Genomic DNA, 27,224 nt, shown 5'->3' with positions numbered 1-27,224 from the left:
AGAGAGTCTGCGTCGGAGAGGCCAACTGAATCGCCCCAAGGTGGTCGCTCTCAGCCCCTCGTCGACCTCCCGGGCCGCACGCTCCAGGTCAAGGCCCACAAGCCCCCGGCGGCCGGCCTCCAAGCCCCGCTTCCAGGCCCTTCCGGGGGCCGCCGCCCTTTGCCCCCGGAAGTGGGCGGGAGAGGAAGCGGCTGGTGATGCTGGAACAAACATGGCCGCCCCGGCGCCACTCGGCCCCTCGGGCTCCCGCCGGCCTCCGCTGGCCGCCGGCCTCCAGCTGCTGCCGCTGCTGGGGCTGCTGCAGCTGCTGGCTCAGCCCGGCCTGGGCCGCGTCCACCACCTGGCGCTCAAGGTAAGGCCGGCCAGGGCCGCGCGGGGGGCGGAGGCCGAGGCCGAGGCCGCTCTCCGGGGCTGGGGGCAACTTTGGCCCACGGTGGGCGGGAGCCTCTGAGCGATGGCCCTCCGCCCCTCCTTGCCCCAGGCGCCGCCTCTTGCCGAGGGAGGGTTCTGCGGGGAACTGTGGTCACGGCGGCGGTCCTCGGACCGTCTGGAAGGGGCTGGAAGGTTGGAGCTGAGCCGCCGAGGGGAAGGGGCTGAACTGCGGCGTAACCAAGGAGTCAGGAGGCCGCCCTTGCTGACTTTCCTCGCTTCCCGGCCGAGAGCGACCAGCTATCCGACTGTTATCCCCGCTTCACTGGTCCGCGGTGCCCACTCTTCCATCCTCTTGTGCCCCTTGAAGGGACGCGAAACCCTAGCCTCAGTTTCCCGGTTTGGCGTAGGGCGCTCTCTGGACTGATGAAAGCGGGAATCTCCTGGAGGAGTTGCAAATGGTTGTTTTTAAGGAATTTCAAATCTTGCCTGAAATACACGACCAGCATTAAAAATGTGTTTCTATTTAGAGGGCCTGCCCTTTCTTCCCCTCGCTCCTGTCACTGTCAGTCTAGGGAAGAGACTTACATAGGCCTAGAATGATCTTACTTTACAGTTCACCGCTAAGAGTCGTCTGAGGCTAAAACGTGCCTCCAGGCGATTCAGCAGGTTAATCTATCTGAGGAGTAGCAAAATAAATCGTTACGACCCAAAGCCTTGTACATTATTTTCACAACGTACAGTTTTCTAAGAACTTGTGGGATTGTAAGAACTTTGTCTTACAAAAACACATTACTTGAAAACCACGAAGCGTTGTTATTTTGTGATGGTAGAGTTTAAAGAGTATGGAATCCAGATGAAAAAGCCTGGCCAGACCCATGCACCATACTTTGGGTTATCAGCTTTTGCTGTTTGTTTAGTAAAAATTATCCTGATTAAAATGGTTCCTAAGTGCAGGGAAATAGGTGAGTCTTGGCTCCTTTTGAGAATCTGTTGAAAACTATAGAACCTTTCCCCAGAAAAGTACAAGTAGAAATGTAGACAACATTCAGGGGGAATTTCTGCGGCTTTATAAGCCCCAGATGATTATCCATAGTCCCTAGTCCCCAGGCTTATGACTGTGACTCCAGATCTACAGAATTCTTTCTTTTATAGTTCAGGATCTTTGGTGTTAGATTAAGTGGTGGAACTGAATTCATATAGGTTATAAATTGGAGACAAAGCTAGTAATGGCCACAGTGGACCGTGCCTTTTGGTTCCCAATCCAGTGCTCTTTGTAGATTTTTGGGATGAAAGTGTCAGGTGTTCAGCACCATGGGGTAAATACTGACGGTATTGATATAGGTGAAAACGTACACTAACCTCAGTGGTGGAAGCAAACCGAATTGGTGTGATTCTGCTGATGGGTTTCTTCCTGTTGTGCTAAATTACTTAATGTTTTTCATCCGTGTACATGATTCGTAAGTACTGTGGTAGTTATTCCGTAATAATACTGTAGTGGTTTCTTTCCTCTTTGGATAAATATTCTGACTTCTTCCCCCAAGGAAACAGAAATCACCTGAAGAGAGCCTTTCAGAGCAGCAGCATTAGATGGTCTTGTTTTGCTTGTCACGGCATGAACTAGGAGACTTGATCAGGATATAGACCTAGAGTGGCAAGAATAACATGAAGAAGTCACTGAGCATCATAAATATGCATTGGTCTGTTTGAAAACTTCATGGAGTTTTCATGGAGAGAAATTCATGGAGAATTTCAAACAGACATCAATAGCAGCCAGAATGAACTCCCATGTACCTGTCATCCAGCCTCAATAACCATTAACCCGTAGCTAATTCTGCCCCATCCCCATACACATGACTTCTCTCTTGACATTCTTTTTTTTTTTTTTAAGTTAGAAATGAGTCTTTTCATTTTTGATTCACTTTTCTTACCCCATATTATGCTTTTCTTTCTTTTTAAAATTTTATTTATTTATTTATTGGGTGCGGAGGGAGGGGGAGAGAGAGGGAGGGAGAGAGGGAGAGAGAGAGAGAGAGAGTGAGAGAAAGGGAATCTTAAGCAAGCTCCATGCTCAGTGTGGAACCTGATGCAGGGCTCGAGCCCACAACCCTGGGATCATGACCTGAGCTGAAATCAAGAGTCAGATAGATGCTCAACTGACTGCACCATTGGGCGCCCCTCTTCCTTCCCTTCCCTTCCCTTCCCTTCCCTTCCCTTCCCTTCCCTTCCCTTCCCTTCCCTTCCCTTCCCACTTTCTTTCCCTTCCCTTCCCTCCTTCCCCCCTCCCCTCCCCTCCCCTCCTGTCCCGTCCTTCATTCCTTCATTCTTCCTTCCATAGGCTCTAGGCAAAACCTGGGGCTTGAACTCATGACCCCCAAGATCAAGAGTCTCACGCTCTACCGACTGAAGCGGCCAGTGTTCATCTATCCTTTAAATTGTTAATCGGATGTAGAGGCTTGATCAGGTTCAGGTTTGATTCTGTTGGCAAGACCGCTTCATAGTTAGCGCTGTGTGCTTCCGCTGGGAGGCGTAGTGTATGATTTTCTTTCTGTCACGTTTGCCCCATCGACGCCCAATGCTTATATCTCTGTGTTCATTTGTGTCTTAGTCTTTTCAAGCTGCTGTAACAGAATACACACACTGGGTAGCTCATAAACAACATAAATTTATTTCTCACAGGTCTGGAGGCTAAGTCCAAGATCAAGGTGCTAGCTTTGGTGAGGCTCGTCTTCCTGGTTCCTAGCGGGTGTCTACTCACTTTGCCCTTAACGGTGGAAGGGGTGAGGGATGTCTGTGGGGTCTCTCTCACAAGAACACTAATCCCATTCATGAAGGCTCAGCCCTCACGACATAAGTACCTCCCTGCTAATACCATTACCTTTGGGGATTAGGATTTCAACATACGAATTTTGGGGGAGAACAAACATTCGGACCATAGCAATTTGGCATTTGATCTTTACATTGTCTGGTGTCAAAGTGTAGGACTGTCTTGATTAAGTTATATGTTTTATTGTATAGTAGATCTGGTTATATTTCTCAAATTTGGCACACAAGGCAAAGTGTATGAAGTGCCAACAAGTATTGTTCCTTAGACGTTTATTTGCTCAGGAAACATTCATGGATCACATGTATTAGGCGTAATCCCTACCCCCAGGCTGACCAGGCATGGAAGTTTCAGACCAGCAAAGAAAACAGATACGGTCCTCCATCTTCTGCATTGTAGTATAGACTTCTCTATTGATGGAAATTTTTCTCAAGTATTTTAATACTTCTTGACTTCATAAACCTAAGATACGGGATAAAATTAGCTTTTCCTGGATAATGGGTGGTTTCCATTCATTTATTCACTAAACGTTTATTTTCTGACTCCTATTTGAACAGATGGAATATTTATTTAAAAAAAAATTTTTTTTTATTGTTTATTTGACAGAGAGAGAGAGAGACAGGGTATGAGCGGGGGGGGGGGGGGGGGGGTGCAGAGAGCGAGGGAGACACAGTATCTAAAGCAGGCTCCAGGCTCCGAGCCGTCAGCCCAGAGCCTGTCGCTGGGCTTGAACTCGCTGACCGCGAGATCATGACCTGAGCCGAAGTCGGCCGCTCAACCGACTGAGCCACCCAGGCGCCCCTGAAGTTTCTTTAGGTTGGGAGTGACCGAATTTACATTTTAGGTAGGTTTCTGTGGGCACGTGATCAGGGGGGCAGGACCGGAAGCAATAGGAGCCAGTGATGACTCTGGGTACAAGATTAGGGCTGAGAGCAGGGCGCTGTGGGGAGGAGGGGGAAGAGGGAACCGACCACTAGCCGTTGAGAAGGTGAATGCTGGGCAAATGTGGAGGTGAAGGAGGAGGTGACACCTAGGTTGCTCGCAGAGGTTATGAAGGTGGAGACTGGTGCCACCACCTGACAGGCCATAGGAGGAAGATGAGATAATCCTGTTAACACGACTTCGTAGCCGGGCTGGGAACATAGGAGCGGTGTGCGTATTTATCCTCAGAGTGTAAACACACGTCCTCTGCCTCCCACTCACATTCGCATTCGTGGTAGAAGGATTAAGTTTGGGGATCTGATGATCCAACCGGCATATTTTGCAGGGTGTGAAGGGCACTTCCTGCGTAATTACCCATTTGCGTAGCTGAGTTACTCTTTTCCCTCCTGTTAGACCAACAGAGTGAAGCGCCAGTTTGGCTTGAGCACATGCCGTCCTGTGGTTCGTGGGCCTGGCCAAAAGGCAGCGGGTTCCCGTTTCGTTTGGGCTTGGGTGATGTGAACATACGGACTGATCCGCGTCCCGCCCTCATTTCTCGTACGTTCTCCTGCCTCCTTTCATGCACCGAAGCGGAACAGCCTATAACAGTCTGAAGGTTCTTTTCACACCGGTACCTGGCATTTCTAATTAGCCTCCTAACTTCAGTGTATGCTTTAAATGGCTTCTGTTTGTTTGTCTGTTTTTAATGTTTATTTTCGAGGGGAGCCAGAGAGTGCGTGGGGGAGGGGCAGAGAGACCGAGAGGGAATCAAGAGAATCTGAAACAGGTTCCAGGCGCTGAGCTGTCAGCACAGAGCCCGACGCGGGCTCGAACTCGCTAACTGCACAATCGTGACCTGAGCCGAAGTCACACGCTTAACCGTCGAGCCGCCCAGGCGCCGCTTTAAATGGTTTCTCACATGCGCCGCTCAGGGTTTCATCCCTTTTAAATACAACGATCTATTGAGTATCTGTTCCTCGGTATGTGTGTACATAAGCACATAACGTGCCCTTTTGCAATGACTGTCGTCACTGCACGTGTGCTGGTTTGCTTTCTTCCGAGAATACTAGCACGGAAGAATCAAGTATTTGATTGGTAGAGTTTCTTAATAAGACAGCCCTGGAAAATTCTAGTGACCGCTTTGTCTTTTTTCCACTTTTCCTGCCCCTGCCCCTTCCACGGCTGCTGTTATACATTTTTCCTGCTGCTGCTGCTGCTGCTGCTTCTTCTTCTTCTTCTAATTCTTCTTTTTTTTGGTCTCCCCCCAGTGCACCCTCACATGTAGTTTACTACTTTTTTAACTTGTAGAAAAAAAGTTGGGGTCAAAAAATACTCTCTGGACTAGCCGACAGGTTTTCTTTTCCTTCACCTCTTTACTTGAAGGATGACATCTACATGGGCCAGGTAAGTAAGCGCTGAAACACTTCACTGTGAATGATTAGGAAGATGGGTATATATGCTGCGGTGACAAGTGTCCCTCCAAAATGAACATCTACCTGGAACCTCAGAATGTGGCCTTGTCTGGAAATGGGGTGTTCGCAGAAGTGAGTGGTTAAGATTAGGTCATGCTGGCTTAGGATGGGCCCTAATTCCAGCACGACTGGTGTCCTTACAGGAAGAGGGGACACACACAGAAGGAAGAAGGCCATGTGAAGACAGAACAGAGATTGCGGTGAGGTATCTGTAAACCAGGAAACTCCAGGGCTTGCCAACAGCCTCCAGAAGCACAGAAGACACGGGGAGGATTTTTTTCTTAGAGCCTTTCCAGGGAGAACAGCCATGCCCAGGCCTTGATTTTGGACTTGTAGCCTCCAGAACTGTAGGAGAAGAAGTTTCTGTTTTAAGCCGCCCAGTCTGTGGGTATCCTGACAGCAGCTCTCGAAAGTAATCAATATGTAGCAACCTTACTTCAAAACTCTACCTTCGTGGCAATGTGTTATTACTTTGTGTGTGTGTGTGTGTGTGTGTGTGTGTGTGTGTGTTTAATTTTTATTTATTTTGAGAGAGAGAGAGAGAATCAGAGCGCAAGCACGGGAGGGGCAGAGAGAGGGGAAGACAACAGAATCCAAAGCAGGCCCCAGGCTCTGAGCTGTCAGGACAGAGCCCGACGCGGGGCTCGAACCCACGAGCCGTGAGATCATGACCTGAGCTGAAGTCGGACACTCAACTGACTGAGCCACCCAGGGGCCCCACGTTATTACTCTGTTTTTGAGTAATAACTTTTAGAGAACATCTTTGGCAGTTTGACGTAGCGGTGGTCCCCGGTCCGTAAGTCCAGTCCCTCTCTGTACAAATACTCGAGAACCTGATCGCATTAGCCTTCTGTGGTGGATCTTCCTTAAGCCAGTGGCTACAGCCCCACTGCACAGACTGCTTTGTGAGGCCCCCTCACCCCCAAGAGTTTCTGAAGAGTTTTGGGAAATTAAGAGAGCATCTTCCTCCTCCACGCTATGCCCCATCTCAGGGCGGGGCCGTCCTGGTAAACCTCAGACCCTTCCCAGGCAGCCTCCGGAACTGTGGTCAGTATGTAAAATGAATGTGGGCAGCCTTGTCTGTCCAGAGTATTGATCAGGGCGGTATAGAAAAGGATGCAGTGTGTTCTTGCAACAGCAGTGTGAGGTCAGACCCGTTACGTGGGCCTTGTGAGCGTTGCAGAGAGCTTGGTTGAGGCAGCCAACAGCCCGTCTGCGGCAACGCAGAGTGAGACACGAAGGAGCTGGGACGAACGTGACACTGAGGTAAATGCCGTTGGCACATTCATTGTTGTCTTAAATCTTTTTTTTTTTTTTAATGGTTATTTATTTTGAAAGAGAGAGCAAGTGAGCAGGGGAGGTACAGAAAGAGGGAGAGAGAGAATCCCAAGCAGGCTCCACACCGTCAGCACAGAGCCTGACGCAGGGCTCGAACCCACGAACCGTGGGATCATGACCTGAGCCGAAACCGTGAGTCGGACGCTCAGCTGACCGAGCCCCCCGGGCACCCCATGTCCCTCTTCAGTGTGCCTCCAGGACTCTAGTATGTGATTCTGCCGTGTTCACAAGAAGGTGGACACTGCTCCAGTGTCAAATGTTCTAGGCTCACTTGGAATTGAGGGTTCTACAGAATCTAAGTTTGAAGTGGTGGTGATAGCAACTTGTTATTAAAGTACCCCCCGTAAGCCAAAGACTGGGCTGAATATTGGATGTTTTTATTCATTGACTCCTCATCACAGCCCTTTGAGGTAAACGTTACCGTTCCTACTTTGTAAGTTGGGAAAACAGAACTTGGGTTACAGAAGTGGAGGCGACAGAACTTGAACCCAAGACCAGGGCTCCTCCCATCTTCCCACTTGCACTGGGTGAGCAGCCCTCAGTGACTGTCCCTGAGGAAAGCCCTGATTGCCAAGACCCCAGATTTCGGTGTTTCTGTGTTTTTGTTTGGCATTCTCTTTCAGCTTTTTGTAGTTTTTCTCTCGTGTGTGCTTAGCTGTCACAATTTTGCTTCTTTGAGTAAATTGGACCTCATTCCTTTTGTGAGTTGCTGTCTAAATACAGTGAGCCAAGAATTCAGATACTAAGCTTCTTACGGGAATGTCTCCTAGCGTTGATAGTAGGCAGGCAAGGGATGGGGATGATAGACGGCATTATTCTTGTTTTTCTCTGTAGTAGAGAAATTGACTGTGGGTGCCTTTTGCTGAAAGGCACTGTTGCTTGCCTTGGAGATGTGATGTTTGTTTTAATACGAGGTCACCAATTTAGATGCTGCTGGAAGCCAGCTAGATACTGTGAGCAGGCTGGCTCCAGGGGACCCCGGGGGGCACGGCCGGCTGAGGGGCACCTGTTCCTTCTACAGGGGGCTGCTTCTCTGCTTTTGCTGCATTGGAATGTGGCCTAGACATAGTGGGTCTTGTGGGTTTTCTCCCCCCGCCCCCAAGAAAACCTAGAAGTTTCGCCTTTTATGTGAAATTAGCCAGCAACTAACTGAAGTTAAAAAACAAAAAACCACCATTTTAGCCAAATAGAACACATTTACGGGCCCACACAGTCTTCCTGCCAGTTGGTGAGCTGTTTAAAACGAAGTGGCCAGGTAGGTGACCTTGAGCTAGCTCAGTTAAGTGTGACTGTACTTACCCTCTCAAGTTCAGTTCATGAGAACAACTAAACTGAAGCATCATTATTCTACTTGCTTTATATGTGAAAACAATTTAATGTGAAATTGTTGAGGAAGTTAAAGCAAAAACGCTGCTTATATCCTGATGTTTAGTCAAAAGAACGGGATCATCCGTAGAAAACAATTATTGTTACAGGGAGGAAAAAAGGAGAAGGCACACCAAGATAGTAGTTTTCATTAGGGATTATGAGTGGCTTTTTTTTTTACGTTTATTTGTTTTTGAGAGAGAGAGCGCTTGAGTGTGTGAGCAGGGGAGGGGCAGAAAGAGAGGGAGACCCAGAATCTGAAGCACACTCCTGTTTCAGATTCTGTGTCTCTCTTTCTCTCTGCCCCTCTCTCTCAAAAATTAACATTAAAAAAAAATTTTTTTTTACTAAAAAAAGAAACAGGTGCCCCAAATTCATGAAGTATCAGGAAATGCAGCTGAATTAGTGTCCGCAAAATGGAATGCCTGACGTCAAGGTTCGGTGAGGATGTAAGGAGGAAGCTCTCCTATACCTTGGAGATCCCTTTGGCAGTTTCTGGCAAATTGAAAATGTGCACATTCTGTGTCCCAGCTTGTTCACACCTGGGCGTACGCATGTACTCCCGATCTCTGCACAAATATGTGTAAGAAGGCACGTACAGGGATGTTCATGACAGCATTGTGATGGCAAAAGGTGGGAAATTCCCTGAATGTTCGCGGATGGGGAAATGGATATACCGATGTTCCTCGACTTACAATCGAGCTATGTCCCGATAAACCCACTGTAAGTTGAAAATGCCTTGATACGCCTACCTTCTGATCATCAGAGCCTAGCCTGGCCCACCTTCAGCTCCCGGAACACTTACATTCGCCTACATCTGGGCAGAATCACCTCACAGGCTCATAAAACGAGCCTGTTTTATACCAAAGTGCCAAATGCCTCGTGTACTGTACCGAATACCGTCCTGAAAGCGACAAACAGAACGGTCGTCCGTGTAGGGGTCGGTTACGCTTGTGACCGCGGGGCTGCCTGAGAGCCGCGGCCGCTGCCGCCGCCCAGCATCCCGAGAGAGGATCATGCACACCTCTAGCCTGGGAAGAGAGCCAAATCCAAACCTCAAAGTCCGGTTTCTACTGCGTATGTATTCCTTCTGCACCATCGAAAGGCCAGAAAATTTGAAGCTGGACCGGTCTTCCTGTGATGTACGTGTGGTGAAATATAAGCCGGTAAAGTGGGACCCGGAGCATGATAAATGTATCAACACAGATGGGTCCTCAAAAACAGTGGTGTCTGAAAATGCAAGTTACAGATGTGCTTCTACGTTATGACACCGTGTATCCAAAGTTTTAAAACACCGAATGATACTGTATGATGTTTACGGATATGGATAGATGTATCTAGTAAAGGTACTGTTATTATCTTTTTTTTTTAAACGTTTATTTAGTTTTGAGAGACAGAAACAGAACGAGCAGAGACAGGGAGACACAGAATCGGAAGCAGGCTCCAGGCTCGGAGCTGTCAGCACAGAGCCCGATGCGGGGCCGGAACTTGAGCTGTGAGACCATGACCTGAGCCGAAGTCGCACGCCTAATGACTGAGCCACCCAGGCGCCCCGTAGTAAAAGTACTTTCAGAGGGAGAGCAGGAAGGCACCTAATCAGTTCATGAGCACAGGGAGGGGGGATGAGAGGGGACGAGGGTTCGACAGAGGGACGAAGGCATTTTTCTTTGTCACCAGTGTTTTATTTTCCCTTCTTCACACCCTCCCTTCCTGTGAATCCAAAGCAGCTGCAACATAGACATCTAATAAGCCTGGAGAGCGGGGGAACTGGGTATTTGTTTTTACTCCTTTTACTTTTCTACAACTAGGAGGATGGGGAGGCCCCGGAGGCCGCAGGCTTGCTTGTCCAGCTGACCGCTGATGCCCAGTGCCCGACATGCGGTGGAGCTTCAGCAGGCGTTTGTCGAATGACAGAATGAGTACATTTCTGTGTCCCAGTTTTTCTCAAGTGAACACTTGTTGCTAGAAAAGGTATCGTTGCCATGTTTGTAAAAGCGGAAGTTCTCTGGGTCGCCTGGGTGGCTCGGTCGGTTGAGTGTCCAACTTCTGCTCAGGTCATGATCTCGTGGATCATGGGTTCGACTGCTCAGAGCCTGGAGCCTGCCCCTCCCCTGTTCGCGCTTTGTCTCTCTCTCAAAAATAAACAAACATTAAAAAAAAATTTTTTTTTTTTAAAGTAGAAATTCCCTGAACCTGGGTGGTGGCCTTGTGAGTGCTCAGTCCTATATGCCTGATCTTGTTATGGATGCCACCAAACAGCATGATTATACATTGTGGCTGTGCTTATACCTTTCTGACACGTGCGCACGCGTGTGTGTGTGTGTGTGTGTGTGTGTGTGTGTGTGTGTAGACACACAGAAGATTTGAAGCGGGCTCCACGCTGACAGCAGCGAGCCCCGATGTAGAGCTCGAACTCACAAACCATGAGACCCAGTTGATTTATTTATTTTTAGTAACCTCTACACCCAGTGTGAGGCTCAAACTCTCCACCCCAAGACCAGGAGTTGCGCCTCTTCCAACCGAACCAGCCGGGCGCTCCTCTAACATGGTATTTGGTTGCTGAGTACCAGTTCAGAGCTTTGATATCTGAAGTACGTGTTTTACATTTTCTTAGATCTAAAGGAAAACCCCGAACCGTTATTATGACTTATCCCTGAGTGGTAAGGTTGCAGCTACTTTTCTACACGGTTCGCTTATGTTTTCTCTGACCACGTACAGGCTTTATAATTCACAATAACTGATGGTGAAGTAGGTGAGGAGCTTCCGGGGTGGCAGGCATGTCGGGGTGAGGGGGGAGTGGCGGGGAAGCTTTGCGCCCCTTCCTTCCCGCATTTCTTTCATCTGACTCTGAGTTCTAGTCTTTTGCAATAACTCTGTTCTGCGGGGCGCCTGGGTGGCTCAGTTGGCTAAGCGTCCGACTCTTGATTTCAGCTCAGGTCATGATCTCACGGTTCGTGAGATGGAGCCCTGTGCCGGGTTCTGTGCTGGCCGTTGAGAGCCTGCTTAGGATTCTGTCTCTCTCTCTCTCTCTCTCTCTGTCCCTCCTTCCTTGCACGTGCTGGCTTGCTCTATCTCCCTCTAATAACTAAACTGAAAACAATTTTAAAAACCAGTGAACTAGTGAAGTAACAGTACATTAAATTCCATTAAAATAGATTAGAGGAAAATCTCCAAATTCTGAATGGTTTTCACACATTGGTGAAATTGAGGTACCTTTTTTTCCTTTGGCTTTGGCTCTTTTTTTCCCTAATGTAGGGGAAATTTTTATATTTTTTTAAATATATTATTAATTAAAACAGTTGTTTTTAAATTTTAAGTAGGCTCCACACCCAACACGAGGCTCGTACTCACAACCCCAAGATCAAGAGTCGCACACTCTACCACCTGAGCCAGCCAGGCACTCCTGTCATTTATAATTTTTAAAAGTTACATTTGATTGTAAAAACGATCCTAAATCTCACTCAAAGGTAAAATAAAAATGATTTTTTGAACATAACACTTCATTTTCGGAGGCATAGTTTATAGAAAACCAGATTTTCATTTGGGTAGGTACACATTAGAACAGCTCAAGTTACAATTACCTTTCGTAAAGCATTTGAAAGAGGGAAATAGTTTTTAGCATGTGACAGGTGACCTTTTCCTTTTTGCTGATCCAAAAGCTTGTCTAACACAAGAGGACAACGGGCGTGGTGAAGAGTCCTCTCTTCTCCCCATCCCTGTGGGTGGGTTCCTCAGACTTAACCACCCTCACCCTCCTTGCGTCCTTCCACGTTTTTCTACATAACTTTAAAGATCTTCGTCTGTACATTCCCCACTTGTAGGTTTCTTTTTTTCTTTTCTTTTCTTTCTTTTTTTTTTTTTTTTGGCATAATTACACTTTATAAAAATCTAAGGTCAGGGGGCTCCTGGGTGGCTCAGTCGGTTAAGTGTCCGACTTCGGCTCTGGTCATGATCTCACGGTTTGTGGGCTCAAGCCCCGCGTCGGGCTCTCTGCTGTCAGCACAGAGCCTGGAGCCTGCTTGGGATTCTGTGTCTCCCTCTCTCTCTCTCTGCCCCTGCCCCTGCCCTGCTCTGCTCACACTCTGTCTCTGTCTCTCTCTCTCAAAAAGTGAATAAACATTTAAGAAAAAAATTTTTTTTTTAATTTTTAGAAATGTATTTATTTTGAGATAGCACGAGTAGGGGAGAGGCAGAAAGAGAGGGGAGAGAAAGAATCCCCAACAGGCTCCATGCTGTCAACACAGAGCCCCATGCGGGGCTCGAACTCTCATGAACCGTGAGATCATGACCCGAACTGAAGTCAAAAGTCAGATGCCCAACTGACTGAGCCACCCAGGTGCCCTGCCTTTTGGTGACTTCTAAGCCAAAGTCCAGCCACAGCGGTGTCTTGTTGTCCTCAGTCCACCGAGCTCCGTGCCAAGGTCCAGAACATCCTTCCCGCTGGCGTCTACATGGCCTGTGCCCTCACTACGGTGCCTTCTCAGTGAAGCTCTCCAGGACCACCTTCCTCTGAGTGGCCTGCCCTGCCCCCCACCCGGTGCTGTTTGCTGGTGCACTCCTCACAGACTGATAGACCGTGGCCTTCACAGTGCGTGTGTTCTCGTCTCCTCTCTCCACTAGACTGGAAGCTCAACAAGGCAGGACTTTCTGTTCACCTCACTCAGTGCTCCATTCTCACAGCCTAGGGCAGTGCCTGTTCAATGAATGGCCTTGTCTCTTTCTTTTTTTTTTTTTTTTAATGTTTACTTATTTATTTGCGGGGGGTGGGGGGGGGGTGCAGGCAGAGAGAGGGAGAGAAAGAATCTCAAGCAGGTTTCCACACTTAGCCCGGAGCCCGATGCAGGGCTTGATCTCACGACCCGAGGATCATGACCTGAGCCAAAATCAAGAGTCAGACTCTTAACCAACTGAACCACCTGGACACCCCATCTTTTTCTTTATTATATTACAGGCTTGCTTTATCTATCTATCTATCTATTTATCTATCTATCTATTTATTATGTATGTATGTATGTATGTATGTAGGCTCCCTGCCCAACAGGAGGCTTGAACTCACGACCCTGAGATCAAGTGTTTGCTCTACTGAATAAGCCAGCCAAGCGCCCCTCTCTTGCAGTCTTTTTTCAAATGTTGGTATACGCGGGCCTACATCCTTCTTTTTAACCACTATGATAATTCTTCATTGTAAAGAGGACTCAGCATTGATAGAAATCATTTGTTTGTTGGCAGAAATTTATACTGCATTTTGACTGCTTGATTTTAGCTATTGGAAACAGAGCTGCTTTGAATATTCTTGTAGAAATATCTTTATATTTCAGCTCTAGTATTTCTGTGGGGGTAGATTCCTAGGCATGGGATTACTTTAAATGGAAGGTTCCAAAGAGCCCTGTATGGACAAGGTTCTGTCAGTTCACACTACCGCCAAGTGGCGTGTAAGTGTTTGGTGTTCATTTGCACACATGCGTCACAAGGCATCACATTGTAGGTCTTAACTTCTACCAACCTGGTAAGAGAAAGGTGCCATTTCGTGTTGACTCTTGGTGACGTTCAGGATCTCAAGCGTGTTTATTGTCTTTTAATTTCAGACTTTCTCTGTAAACCAGAAATTTTAGGAAAACTTATTTCAACACGAGTTTACTTCTCGGCGCGTATATACTCTTAAATGCGAGGAAAACTTTTGTGGTAAAAATAAAGGTGCGTGCAAACAGCAAACAGGAAGAAGAGGGGAAACGTACGCATCCATAATCATGCCCTGAAACCGCACATTTTAAAGTGTACTTTTTGGGTAAAGTTTTGATTTAGAACTTTGATAGTGATACGATGAAGTTTTAATTTTACAAGTAGTTTATTGAAAATAGAGACAACCCATTTAGAATAATCTGAAATAACTCAGAATAATCGGCCGGTGCCACATTTTCTCTAATTGGATCCTCTGTAACAAATTAACTACCCGTTTTTTAGATTGTTTCTTCATCATTGTCGTCGGAGTAATGCTTAGGTCCTTATTTGCATTAGTGCCTTGGAGATTGTAATTGTGTTTCCACTGATTTCAGATAATAAAAGTCGACTAGGAGAGCAGGAGTTTACAACCAGCCGTAGAGATAAGTACCTGAGAACAGTCCTGTGTTTTATGTTCCTGTAAACGTCTCGTGGATGAACAGTCTTGTTCACCTAACTCGATAAGCAGTTTATTGTGGTTACGAATATGCCATATTATCATGGTTATGTTGTTTAAAGACGTTCTCATCAAACATACACTGAAATATTAATGGATGAAATGATAGCACATCTAGGATTTGATTCTGTTGAATCCAATCTATTGATTGGAGTGAGATCCTATTTAGATGAGATTGGGGGTGGGGAGAAGTACAGAAGAACAAAGTGGACCGTGAGTCGATGGTTTGAAATTTCCTACAATAAAAAATGCAAAACAAACAAAAGATAGACTGGTTGGTTGGTTGTAATAAGTATGAGGTGGCTAAAACCATAGGTTGGGGTTTAAACAAACCTGAGTTTGAATACTGGCTCTGTCGCCTACTGACGTCATGATTTTAAGCAAGTTTTACCACTCTGAGCCTCTATTTCCTCATCTATAAAATGGACACAATAACACCTGCCATGTAGTGTTGCGATAAGAATGAGTGGCGGTAGGGGTGCCCGGGTGGCTCAGTTGGTTGAGTATCTGACTCTTGGTTTCGGCTCAGGTCATAATTTCAGGGTTTGTGGGATCGAGCCCTGTGTCAGGCTCTGTGCTGCCAGCGGAGGCCTGCTTGTGATTCTCTGCCCCTCCCTCCATGCTCACTCACTCTCTCTCTTTCAAAATGAACAGATAAACCTAAAAAAAAATGAGTGGTGGTAGATAAAGCTCTTAGCATAGTACTGGCTACAAGGTCAAGTGTTTGCAGTCTCTGAAATCCTTGGGGAAACAGACATTACTGCTGTGTCAGTGCTAACAGAATTAATGGGGGCGGGTGCTTCTGGCTGCCTTAGTTGGAGCACGAGACTCTTGATCTCAGGGTTGTGCGTTTGAGCCCCATGTTGGGTGTAGAGCTTACCTTAAAATCTTACCAAAAAAAAAAAAAAAAAAAAAGTGTGGTTGTTGAAAATGTAATTAAATCTTCTTTGTGTCTGATACTGTCATTCTCACCCTACTTCGGCACCCGCCCCGCCCCGTGTCTCCTTTTTGCTTCCTCATCCAGTCAGACCGACCTCACTGCTCCTCCTAGGAGAGTGTCTGGAGGGAGAAATGTGACGATTCTGACTCCCTCCTCCCTCCTCCCTCCTCCCCAGACGCTGGCTGGAGCACTCTGGCATGGGAGTTACGGAGCAGATGGGGCATTTGTCCCAGAGTACCCAGGTCTGGAAGGAGCGTTTTTTGTATCCCTCTGCACTCAGAACCGACTATTGGCCGTTTTTGCTGGGACTGAGTATTTTCCACGTTTGGGGCCTCAGCCGTTAGTGGTATCATGTGAATGTTGGTTTATTTACACTGCATCGAATCAAATGAAGTTGAATGAACAATTAGAATGGATGACCTTCCTGGTTCCTTCCAGTTTCAAAGTGTCCATCTGTCTATGGTTTGTATAGTAAAATAGGGTCTGTACAATGCCTTCCACACACACCTTATTTGACACAGCGACGTGATAACTTAAAACAGAGATGGGGGTTAGGTTAGGTGCAGGTCGTACAGATGATACTGGCAAATGGTAATACTGAACACTTTTTTTATTTTTAATTTTTTTTGTGTTTTTTTTTTAATTTTTTTTTAACGTTTATTTTTGAGACAGAGAGAGACAGAGCATGAATGGGGGAGGGGCAGAGAGAGAGAGGGAGACACAGAATCTGAAACAGGCTCCAGGCTCTGACCTGTCAGCACAGAGCCCGATGCGGGGCTTGAACTCACTGACTGCGAGATCACGACCTGAGCCGAAGTCGGCTGCTCAACCGATTGAGCCACCCAGGCGCCCCTTTTTGTGTTTATTTTTGAGAGAGAGAGAGAGAGAGAGAGAGGGAGAGAGGAAGAGAGAGAGAGAGAGCATGAGCAGGGGAAGGTCAGAGAGAGAGGGGGACGCCGAATCGGAAGCAGGCTCCAGGCTCCGAGCTGTCAGCACGGAGCCCAATGTGGGGCTCGAACTCAGGAACCGTGAGATCATGACCTGAGCCGAAGTCGCCACTTAACTGACTGAGCCACCCAGGCACCCCGATGCTTTGCCCATTTTTAAGTCAGGTTGTTCGGGTTTTTTGGGTTTTTTTGTTTTGCTGTTGAGTTGTTTGAGATCCTCATGTATTTTGGGTATTAGCCCGGTATCAGATACATGATTTGCCAATATTTTCTCTCCTTTCAAAATGTTGTCTCTTCACTCTCTCGTTTTCTTTCCTGTGCAGAAGCTTCTCAGTTTGATGCAATCCCCATTTGTCTGTTCTTGCTGTTTTTTGGTTGCCTGTGCTTTGGGTTTTACCCAAAAAGTCATTGCCCAGACCAGCGTCAAGGAGTTTTTTTCTTATGTTTTCTTCTACTAGTAGTTTTACGGTTTATACTCTTACGTTTGAGTCTTCAGTCCATTTTGAACTGATGTGTGTGCATGGAATGAGAAAGGGTCCGGTTTATTCTCGTGTGTGAAGAGATCTAGTTTTCCCAGCGCCATTTGCAGTGGAGACTGTCCTCCGCTTTGTCAGAGATCAGTTGGACATACATGTGTGGACTTATTTCTGGGCCCTTTGTGTCCTGTTCCATCGGCCTCTGTTTTCATTGCCAGTGTCGCACTGTTTTGATCACTGTGGCTTCGTAATAGACTTTGAAACCAGGCAGTGTGATGCCTCCAGCTTTGTTCTACTCAAGAGTGCTTTGGTTATTTGGGGTCTTCTGTGGTCCCATAGGAGTTTGGGGTTGTTTGGTCTATTTCTATGAAAAATGCCGTTGGCATTTTAGTAGGGTTGACATTGAATGTGTAAGTTGCTTTGGATAGTATTGACATTTTTACAATAGTAAGTCTTCCGATCCATGAACACAGATTATTTTTCCATTTATTTCTGTCTTCAGTTTCTCTTATCGTTGTTTTTATGGTTTTCAGGGTATATATAGATCTATCACTTCCTTTGCTAAACTTATGCCTAAGTATTTTATTGCTTTTGATGCTTGTAAATTTTTTTTTCTCTCTCTCAGATGCTTTGTTGCTAGTGTATGGAGATGCCACTGATTTTTTTTTTAAGTTTATTTATTTTGAGAGAGACAGAGACAGTGAGTGGGGGAGGGGCAGAGAGAGAGAGAGAGAGAGAGAGAGACACAGAGAGAGAGAGACACCGAGCATCCCAAGTAGGCTCCGAGATGCCAGCACAGAGCCCGATGCGGGGCTCAAATGCACGAACCATGAGATCGTGACCTGAGCCGAAACCAAGAGTCAGACGCTTGAGCAACTGAGCCACCTCAGTGCTATTGATTTTTGTATTCTGCAGCTTTAAGGAATTCACGTATTAGTTCTAACAGTGGAAGCTTACTGTTTTTTATATAAAATAGCATGCCATCTATAAATAGTGACAGTTTTACATCTTCCTTTGTAGTTCGATGCCTGTTACTTGTTTTTCATGCCTGATTGCTCTGGCCAGGACTGCCAGTACTGTGTTGAATAAGCATGGTAACAGTGGGGAACCTTATTTTGTTCCCGAGCTTAGAGGACAAATCTTCCGCTTTTCCCTGTTATGGATGATGTTAGCTCTGGGCTTGTCATTTATACGGCCTGTATTATACTGCGGTGTGTTCCTTCTGTACCTAATTTGTTGAGGGTCTTTATCATGAAATGATGTTGTATTTTTGTTGACTACTTTTTCTGCGTTTATTGAGGTGATCGTAGGATTTTTTTCTCCCTTCATTTTGTTATTGTGACGTATCACATTTATTGATTTGCATATATTCAGCCATCCTTGCATTCTGGGGGTGAATCCCGCTTGATCATGGTGTGTGATCCTTCCGTGTGCTGTTGAGTTCAGTTTGGTGGTGTCGTGTTACGGAGTTTCTCGTCTGCGTTCATCAGGGATATTGGCCTCTACTGTTCTTGTCTTGTAGTGTCCTTCTATGGCTTTGGTTTCAGGATAAAGCTGGCCTTGTAAAATGGCTTTGGACATGCTCCTGCCTCTTCGGTTTTTTGGGAGGAAGTTGAGAGGGGTGGCTGTTAATTTGGCCTCAACTCTTTTTCCTGTTTGATTGGTCTCCTTACTCATTGTTAGTTTGTTCAGATTTTCTCTTTCTTTAGGAGTCAGTCTTGGGAAGTTGTGTGTTTTTAGGAATTTGTCCATTTCTTCTAGGTTGTCCAGTTTGCATTTAATATCATGTCGTGATTACCTTTGCATATTGGGAGGCAGTAGGGTGAAAATGGCTTTCCCGTCAGATCTGTGTTGCAATCCCAGCTTTACCACTGATCGTCTCTGTTGTCTTGGGCCACGATTTCACCCCTGAACCTGTGTCTGCGTCTCTACCGTGGAGCTGCTGCTCTGAATCACACTGGGCTGGGTGAGGATGGGATGCCCTGGGAAAGCCCTCGGCCCGTAACCCGTTTCTTGAAAGGTGTGGAAAATGTGGAGTTATGATGCTGTTACGAATGTTTAAAAGGAAACTTGGAGATTTTAGAGGAGTATTTCTCAAAATGTGGTTTTTGCATTATAAGTAGCCGTAGTGTATGTTAAATATGATGATTTGTGTATTTTTACCATAATTTAAAAAATAATGGAGGGGCACCTGGCTGGTTCAGTCGGTTAAGCGTCCGGCTCTTGATTTCGGCTCAGGTCACGATCTCGCACTTCATGGAATCGAGCCCCGTGTTAGGCTCTGCGCTGATAGCGTGGAGCCCGCTTGGGATGCTCTCTCTCTCTCCCTCCCTCCCTCCCTCTGGTCCTCTTCCACTCGCGCGTGCACATGCACGCTCTCTAAATAAAAAGCAAAAATAAAATTATTCAAAAACATGTATTTTGTGGCAGTGTTTTATCAAGTGAAACGCTAATATAAAAGTGAGAAAAAACAATAAAGGAATGTAATGTTTAAATAGAAAAACAACTGTTCTAAGCTTGCTATTGAAACATTTTCCCCCAAATACGCAGAAAATATCTTTGGTGGACTGAATGAGTTAAGCATTTTTTTTTTTTTAAACCACGCTTCCAGGGGCGCCTGGGTGGCTCAGTCGGTTAAGCGTCCGACTTTGGCTCAGGTCATGATTTCACAGTCTGTGGGTTCGAGCCCCGCGTCGGGCTCTGTGCTGACAGCTCGGAGCCTGGAGCCTGCTTCCGATTCTGTGTCTCCCTCTCTCTCTGCCCGTCCCCCATTCATGCTCTGTCTCTCTCTGTCCCCAAAATAAATAAACGTTAAAAAAAAATTAAAAAAAAAACACAAAATAGGCTTCCATTTTGCCACGTAGCATCTAAATGCTGGATAAATTAGCACAAGCATACTTGTAGGACTTAAACCTTCGTGTATAATACACATGCTAAAAAATAGTCATTATTGGCTCATAACCTGGTGAATTTCCACAACGTAAATAAACACACTTGTGCAACCACAAGAGTGTCACCAAGCACTTCCGGAAGCTCCTTCCGACCCCCTCCTGTAGCCACTGAAGTCTCTTCCTCCCAAGGATCCCCCTCACCTGACTATTCCCGTAGACAATTGCCCTGTGTTTGAATGGATCCGTACCTACAGCGGCCTGCGTCGTTAAGGCTCGTTTAGCTTAGTGTTCTGTTGTGAGGCTCCGCTCGGGGCAGGAATTTGTTTATTCGTTCTGTCTCTGGGGATCCTGCCAGAGCCTGAAACCGCAGTGCCCTGAGGCGTCCGTCATATGTAGTTGAATTGATTTCTCTCCTGTGCATCTAGGACTGTGCTAGTCTTGTGCCTTCGGGAGCATTGAGAAAAGAGGCACTCACATCATTCTCTTCGAATCCTGAAAAAGGATGTGAGCTTTGGCATTTTGGGTTTTGTGGTCGAGCCTTCCAGCGGATGACTTCTAATATCTTCTCTGCTTCTCTTGTCCTCCCTGGGAGTTCCCGTGTGCTGCAGGCTACTCTGTCCCACCCGGGAGTGGGAGTCCAGCGACGTTCTCTAAATGCACAGCTGGCTCCTAGGAAAATTAGGGAAATTCCTAGAGGCCAAAAAAAAAGACGGTGGGGGTGGGGAAGCTGCAGCCTCTGGAGCCAAAGCCTTGGGTGAAAGGAGGCAGAGGGGGTGGGGTGGTCAGGGTGTGGCTGGAGCTGTGTCCCTCTCCTTAGCCCCTAATATTATAGGACCCTCAGAGCTACAGTCCTTGAATTGATGAGTGGGCTAGGAAACATAACCCTCCTAATGGCAGTAAAATAAGTGTTTTAGCTATCGTGTAGGGGGTTACAGTTTATGATTAAAAAAAAAAAAGTTAATGTTTATTTATCTTTGAGAGAGTGCAAGCAGGGGAGGGGCAGAGAGAGGGAGACACAGAATTCAAAGGGGGCTCCAGGCTCCTAGCCGTCAGCACAGAGCCCGACGCGGGGCCCGAACTCAGGAATGGCAAGATCGTGACCCGAGCCGAAGTCCGACGTTCAGCCGACCCAGCCACCCAGACGCCCCCAGTTTATGATTTGAATGCTGTAGACTGATCCACAGCCTCTCCTCCAAGGCCTTTGGGGTTTGCGATTTTAGACTCCCTCTGATGTCCGGGAGACCCAAGTCTAGAGAGAAAATTAGCACTCACGCGAAGAAAGAGCCGGCTGTGAAAGCCAACAGAGAACACCGGAAGCAGAATTAAAGCCCCCAGAGCATCTCAGTGGATTGTAACGTAGTTTATGTTTAAAACTGGAAGGAACAAAGGGTAGAATTAAAAAGCATGAGCCAGAAGCAAACAGTAGCAAAAAGGACTGTGCAGATTGGAGGAAGAACCAAATGCAGGATTTAGAAAAGTGCTCGGCTTAGTGCCTTGCATCTAGAAGCTTCCTAATTAATAACTGTTAGCTTCTGAAGGTGCTCAGATTTAGGCACGTGATTCTCAACATAAAACTCCTGACTTACCCAATATGCACTGTCTTCATGGAGCCTCCATTTTAGAAGTATTCCCTAGAGCTTTTGTTCTTTTGGCCTTAAAATGTATTGGTTGAGATTGGAATCCCAACTTTGAGATGGCTTCAGGCGGCCGTGGTAGCACCTGCCCACGTGTCGCAGTTTCAGCAGCTCTCAGGGCTGTCCTGTGTCCGAGACATCGCCCTCCACCCGGCTAGTGCCTGGATTCCTGCTGCATAAGGCTTTGTTTCCTGAAACCCCATCGTGTGTGACATCATTTTAGATGCAGATGTTAAAAAATTGTATCGTAGGGCAGAAAAATAATGTCAGGTGTCCTTCATCGTCCCGCAGTGGGAGGAGCCGGGTAGGTGCATAAAACTCTCATAGGAAGATTTATATAAATGAGTGTAGGGGTGCCTGGGTGGCGCAGTCGGTTAAGCGTCCGACTTCAGCCAGGTCACGATCTCGCGGTCCGTGAGTTCGAGCCCCGCGTCAGGCTCTGGGCTGATGGCTCGGAGCCTGGAGCCTGTTTCCGATTCTGTGTCTCCCTCTCTCTCTGCCCCTACCCCGTTCATGCTCTGTCTCTCTCTGTCCCAAAAATAAATAAACGTTGAAAAAAAAATTAAAAAAAAAAATAAATGAGTGTATTCTCGCAGCACCTTTGGCCACTTTTCCCCTCCCCCCTCCCCTCCCCCATCATGTTTTGAGTGCCTCCTGATGCCAGGCCTTGTGCTAGCAGGAAGCTTGTGAGGATGACTAAAACATTGTTCCTCCTTCCCGGGGAGTCACATTCCGCTTGACCACCAAGTCTGCCCCTGGGGCCCTTACAAATGCACGGGGATGAATTGAATCTATTGTATGCCTCTTTCTGCAAAACTGTTGATATCTTATGAATTTCTGATGAGTCTGCTTCAGCTTTTGGAGCAGGAAGGTATATGTATTGTGTATATTGCCAAGTATACGGAAACGTGAGCTAGCTAGCTAGATACTGTAGTTTTTCAAGCAATAAATAGGTTACATAAATCAAGTTAACTTCTCCCTTTGACTAATTCCACCACGGCAAATCTTTCTAGGACGATGTGAGGCATAAGGTTCATCTGAACACCTTTGGATTCTTCAAGGACGGGTACATGGTGGTTAATGTCAGTAGCCTTTCAGTGAATGAACCTGAAGGAGCCACAGACAAGGACACAACCGTAAGTGCCTTCCAGGAGGTCAAGGGCTTTACCCATTTCTGTTGTGTAGATGAGAGCTTCACACCCCCCCCCCCGACTTAAATATGAAGTATCCCAATGTAGAGAAAATTAAACTTGGGCGGTGGGCATCAGATAGTTTTATTTTTTAACACTTAAGTTGTAATTCTTGAATAATTTTTCGTAACTGGGGTTGCTTCTTACAAAATGAATGCTCAGAAGACCAAGAGAAGGCTAGGCCAAAGAATTGCCTTTTCTGCTCCTTGAGTAAGAAAGGTGTGGATGCCAAAGCACTGTGTGGACACTTACCTCTGCCCTTTCCTCCCCCTCTTAGATTGGATTCAGCCTGGACCGTACAAAGAATGACGGGTTTTCTTCCTACCTGGTGAGCATCCCTTGCATGACCCGGTTCCCCTCATCACTTTGAGCCCAAGACGCTGGGTGGGAACCTCCTGCTTTTGTCAGTGCTGTGTTCCTGGCGGTGGGGGCTGCTTTGACTCCCTGGCATCTCCGAGCACCCACAGCTGTGTGGTCTGGGGCGGAGCACAGGTCACTTGCTTGCCTTGGTCCTGAAAACTTTCTGTTCTTATTCTGACGTGAGTGAATGAGATGATGTACCCCCGGGGCTTCCTTTCTCAGGATGAAGATGTGAATTACTGTATTTTAAAAAAAAAGTCCATCTCCGTCACCCTTCTAATCCTAGACATCTCCAGAAGCGAGTAAGTAATTCAGTGTTCCTTCAGTCCCATCCTAGAGGAGACTTAGGGGGAGGTGGGTAGCTAAGCTGACATTCGCGGAGCGTCTACCAGATACTGGGCCGAAGGCAGGACGTCAAGAACATGATGAGGGGGACAGAGGCGCCGCCCCCGAGAAGCGTGCAGATTAATGCACGTTGGGAGACCCAACGGCAATACACGTGGTCACGGCAACATAGAGAGGAAGTAGGGCGGAGAAACGGGTGACTTAGAGAAGAGGAGGGAAGGCTTCAGGCAACCGTTGGCTCCTTGGCGGGACGGGGTCTGCTGAGCGGGGAGAAGGGAGGGAATGCACGTTCGGCAGGCCACGCATAGTGCCCACTGCCCCTCACATGCCCTCCCAGAGTTCCCTTTAACATCTTACTCGGTTTTTTACCCCTCGCTCCACTTCCCTTGTGCGCCAATTCGTTGAACACATTTTAGACACTAAGGGGGAAAATACGTTCATCAGAGCCGTGTGGTCGCTAGGAATGTAAGCGTCGGAGTGAGAATGTCAGGTCCTCGCCCGGCTGCTTCCGGCCTCACCACTCTTGGGCAAGTTATTAACCTCCCCGAGCCCCCATTTCAGCAGGTGTACAAAGCAGACAGTAGAATCCACATCAGGGACCTCGTAAGGACTACCTGAGATGATGGGTTTAGACCCCGGGACAGTGTGTAACACAGGGCACTCAAAGGGCCCTAGCATTCCTTTGAACTTGGTTACTTTTCTCTTATTTGAATTTAGGGTGAGAGTAAGATCTCCACCAGACGCTGGTACCCAGCTACCAAAGATCATCTTCAGCAAGGATGAGAAAGTCCTTGGCCAGAGCCAGGAGCCTGGTGTTGACCCTGTTCCAGCGGGCAACCAGACTCAGCAGAAACAAGGTAAACTCTAAGGTGGAGAACAGCATTTTCTTTACCACCCTGCTTCGTAGATTCTTCTTTGTCCCCAGGTAAAAACCACACACAGTAATAGCGTTATTTTATTTTGGAGGTTGTCCAAAAATAAATAGCCCTCAAAGAAAAAGGTGGAAACTGGGGGAAAGGAGAAACAGAACAGTAATTTCTCTGACCTTGTGTTAGAATTTTAGTATCTCTGTTTTCTTTTTCTTCTCTCTTTTTTTTTTTTTTAAGTTTATTTTTGAGAGAGTGAGAGAGAGCCCTTACACAAGTGAGGAAGGGGCAGAGAGAGAGAAAAACCCAAGCAGGCTAGGCACCAGCCCAGAGCCCACTGCGGGGTTCGAACTCAGGAACTGTGAGATCATGACCTGAGCTGAAGTTAGAGACTTAACTGACTGAGCCACCCAGGCGCCCCCGATGTTTAAAAGTCATAGTCATGTTTGTAATTTCCTAAGCATCCCTGTTCACTCAACTTTAAGATAGTTCATTCTTACCAGCCATCCCATTATATGGATACTGTAACTTGCTCAAGCTTTCCCCTTAAGGAGACGTATTTCCATTGTCATGCTATTATAAATATTGCTGCACTGGAGGTTCTTTATTGTAGAACTTTGGTCATTTCTAGAACTTTCTTTAGGATGGGTTCCCTGAACTGGAATATCCGCTTCAAAGGATAGGCGTACTGAGAGAATATTGGTACTATTTTCAGCTCCTTTCCAAATGAGTTGTATGAATTGATAGTCCTTTTGGAAAATATATAAGAATAGTGCCCACATCGCCTTGTCCTAGCCAGGACTGGGATTTTGGTGTACGTTTGTTTGTTTTGGACCCAAAGTAAAAGGCAGAAAGGACTCCTGTTTGGGTATTTACTCTTAACTACTGAGGTTGCACTTTTGCTCCATATGTTGATTCACCAGTTTATATTTATTGCCTCTTTTATTAACTGTCAGGTTTATCTGATAGTTTAGTTCTTAAAGAGAACTTACTCTTTATTATTGACACTTTTTTTCCTCAGTGTGTCAAAACTCTAATCCCAATTAAAAGACATACAGAAACGTTACCTTTGCGTGATGGTGCAGTTTAGTGTCTGCGTACCATTTCCTCCTCGTGCTGGTTTCTCATGCTCACGTACACATTCGCTGCACGGAAAGTATCCTTTTCCTACTTTTATTTTGAAACTCTCTCCCTATAGCGAGGTTGACATCCTGTCTTCCCCATGAAGATATCTTAAATAAAAATAAGGCCCACGTGCCCTCTCTGTTCCATGAAAGAAGCCATTAGCCATCTTAGCACTCCCTGCTGTCGGGAAAAAGCATCAATTATGCTACTGTTATTTGCTACGAGTTTTTCCGTATGTGTAAATAGATGTCATACACACACACACACATATATGTACATGTGTGTGTGTGTGTGTATACGTATGTGTATATGTATACATATACATATGTGTGTATATACACATATACGTACATATATACGTATATCCATAGGTACGTATACATATGTATGTATACATATATATATATATATACACACACACACATATTTTGTTGTTGTTTATTTATTTTGAGAGGGAGAGAGTGTGTGCATGCAGAAACAGGGGAGGGACAGAGAGAGAGGGAGAGAGAGAAGATCCCCAAGCAGGCTCCACGCTGTCAGCACAGAGCCCGATGTGGGGCTCGAACTCAGGAACCATGAGATCGTGACCTAAGCCAAAATCAAGAGTCGGATGTTAACCGACTGAGCCACCCAGGCGCCCCGTGTGTACATCTTTTGAAACAATGATCTGTTTTTAAATGTGATTACTTAGAAAATGAGGAAGGTCACTCCGTGTGGCATCTCTGGCAATAACATACACTAGATTATTCAGAGATGAGTTTCCCTGTTGGGACTGAATGTTATCCTTTGTTAGAGAGCATTTATGGGGCGCCTGGGTGGTTCAGTCGGTCGAGCGTCCGACTTCCGCTCAGGTCATGATCTCGCGGTTTGTGAGTTCGAGCTCCGCGTCGGGCTCTGTGCTGACAGCTCAGAGCCTGGAGCCTGCTTTGGATCTTGGGTCTCCCTCTCTCTCTGCCCCTCCCCTACCCGTGCTCTCTCTGTCTCTCAACACTAAATAAACCTTAAAAAAAATTAAAAAGAGAGCATTTATGAGCTCCAATTTGCTGCTTCTGCAATTGAAGAATCGTTTTAGAATCTGAGGAGTTGGCATTCTACAAGATAGCATACGGCCTCACCTTGTTTGTTTGATTTATTTGATACTAGACAAGCTAGAGCCTCATAACGTGATACTGTAATATATCTAAGAGCTGAATCATGCAGTAACATCTTTTAAATGTTTCTGCTTCTAGACGGTGGAAAGTCTAAAAGAAGTACGGTAGATTCCAAGGTAAGAACTGACCACCCACTGCTCAGCTTTTCTGCGTATATTTGTAGCTGTGTGTATATGTGTGTGGCTGTATATGTAAGTGACTGAATGTGGGGATACAAATGTGGGTATGAATGTATAGACATACACATAAGCAGGTACACACAGGTGCGCGTGCCTACTCCACGGGGCGTTGCTCTCTGTCGGGAGAGCTATTACTACACTGGAAGAATAAGCATGACAGGTGCCGGGCCCCGGCCTGTGGGAAATAGAAGGTGTGCCTGGAGCAGAGAGGGGGATCTTAGATAATATAGGTCCAGACAATAGAGGGTGTTTATTGATGCACCCAAAATAGGAAGTCCTCAGGAGTTCTTGGTCAGGAAAGACTGATACAGATGGTGTTTGGGGCAGACGCTGCCCTGCAAGTAATGTGCAGAGGAGCCTGGGAGTGGGGGAGAGTGGAATGAGGAGGACCCGGAAGAGCGCCCGCTGTGAAAACACACGGTGCCCTGACAGCGTCGTGAGGGTCTGCAACCAGAGCAGAGCCTTGGGATGGGAAGTAAGGGCTGGGGGCGAGGCAGGGGAGGGAGGTGTTTATCTTCCACTGTTTGCAGTAGACGAAGAGGTGGTAGAAATCGCAGAAGGAAAAATCGGCAACGTTTGGGTTTGGGGTATCTTGAATTTTCAGCGAGGGGGCACCCAGGCGGCAGCACTGCGTCGGAACCGATGCGTTGAAGGGT

General features: G+C 46.7%; 1 protein-coding gene across 3 annotated transcripts in view; it reads left to right on the top strand.

Annotated features, from left to right (window-relative positions):
* Nucleotides 1-27,224, top strand: part of GPR107 (G protein-coupled receptor 107) — a 69,856-nt gene continuing 42,632 nt past the window's right edge. For 2 of the 3 annotated variants that reach the window (XR_008290899.1, XM_053204507.1), the window contains exons 1-6: nucleotides 1-352; nucleotides 22,366-22,488; nucleotides 22,820-22,870; nucleotides 23,125-23,204; nucleotides 23,965-24,104; nucleotides 26,468-26,505. Coding sequence is in view for 2 of the 3 variants with exons in the window: in XM_053204507.1 (XP_053060482.1) it covers nucleotides 212-352; nucleotides 22,366-22,488; nucleotides 22,820-22,870; nucleotides 23,125-23,204; nucleotides 23,965-24,104; nucleotides 26,468-26,505 (573 nt within the window). In the remaining variant the exon portion in view is untranslated. The remainder of the gene's footprint in view (nucleotides 353-22,365; nucleotides 22,489-22,819; nucleotides 22,871-23,124; nucleotides 23,205-23,964; nucleotides 24,105-26,467; nucleotides 26,506-27,224) is intronic. The other variant, XM_027035395.2, reaches the window with a different exon arrangement.

The sequence above is a fragment of the Acinonyx jubatus genome, chromosome D4 (genome assembly GCF_027475565.1).
Source record: "Acinonyx jubatus isolate Ajub_Pintada_27869175 chromosome D4, VMU_Ajub_asm_v1.0, whole genome shotgun sequence".
Taxonomy (NCBI): domain Eukaryota; kingdom Metazoa; phylum Chordata; class Mammalia; order Carnivora; family Felidae; genus Acinonyx; species Acinonyx jubatus.
Note: the sequence above shows the minus strand (reverse complement) of the source record. Positions and strands in the feature narration are given on the sequence as shown.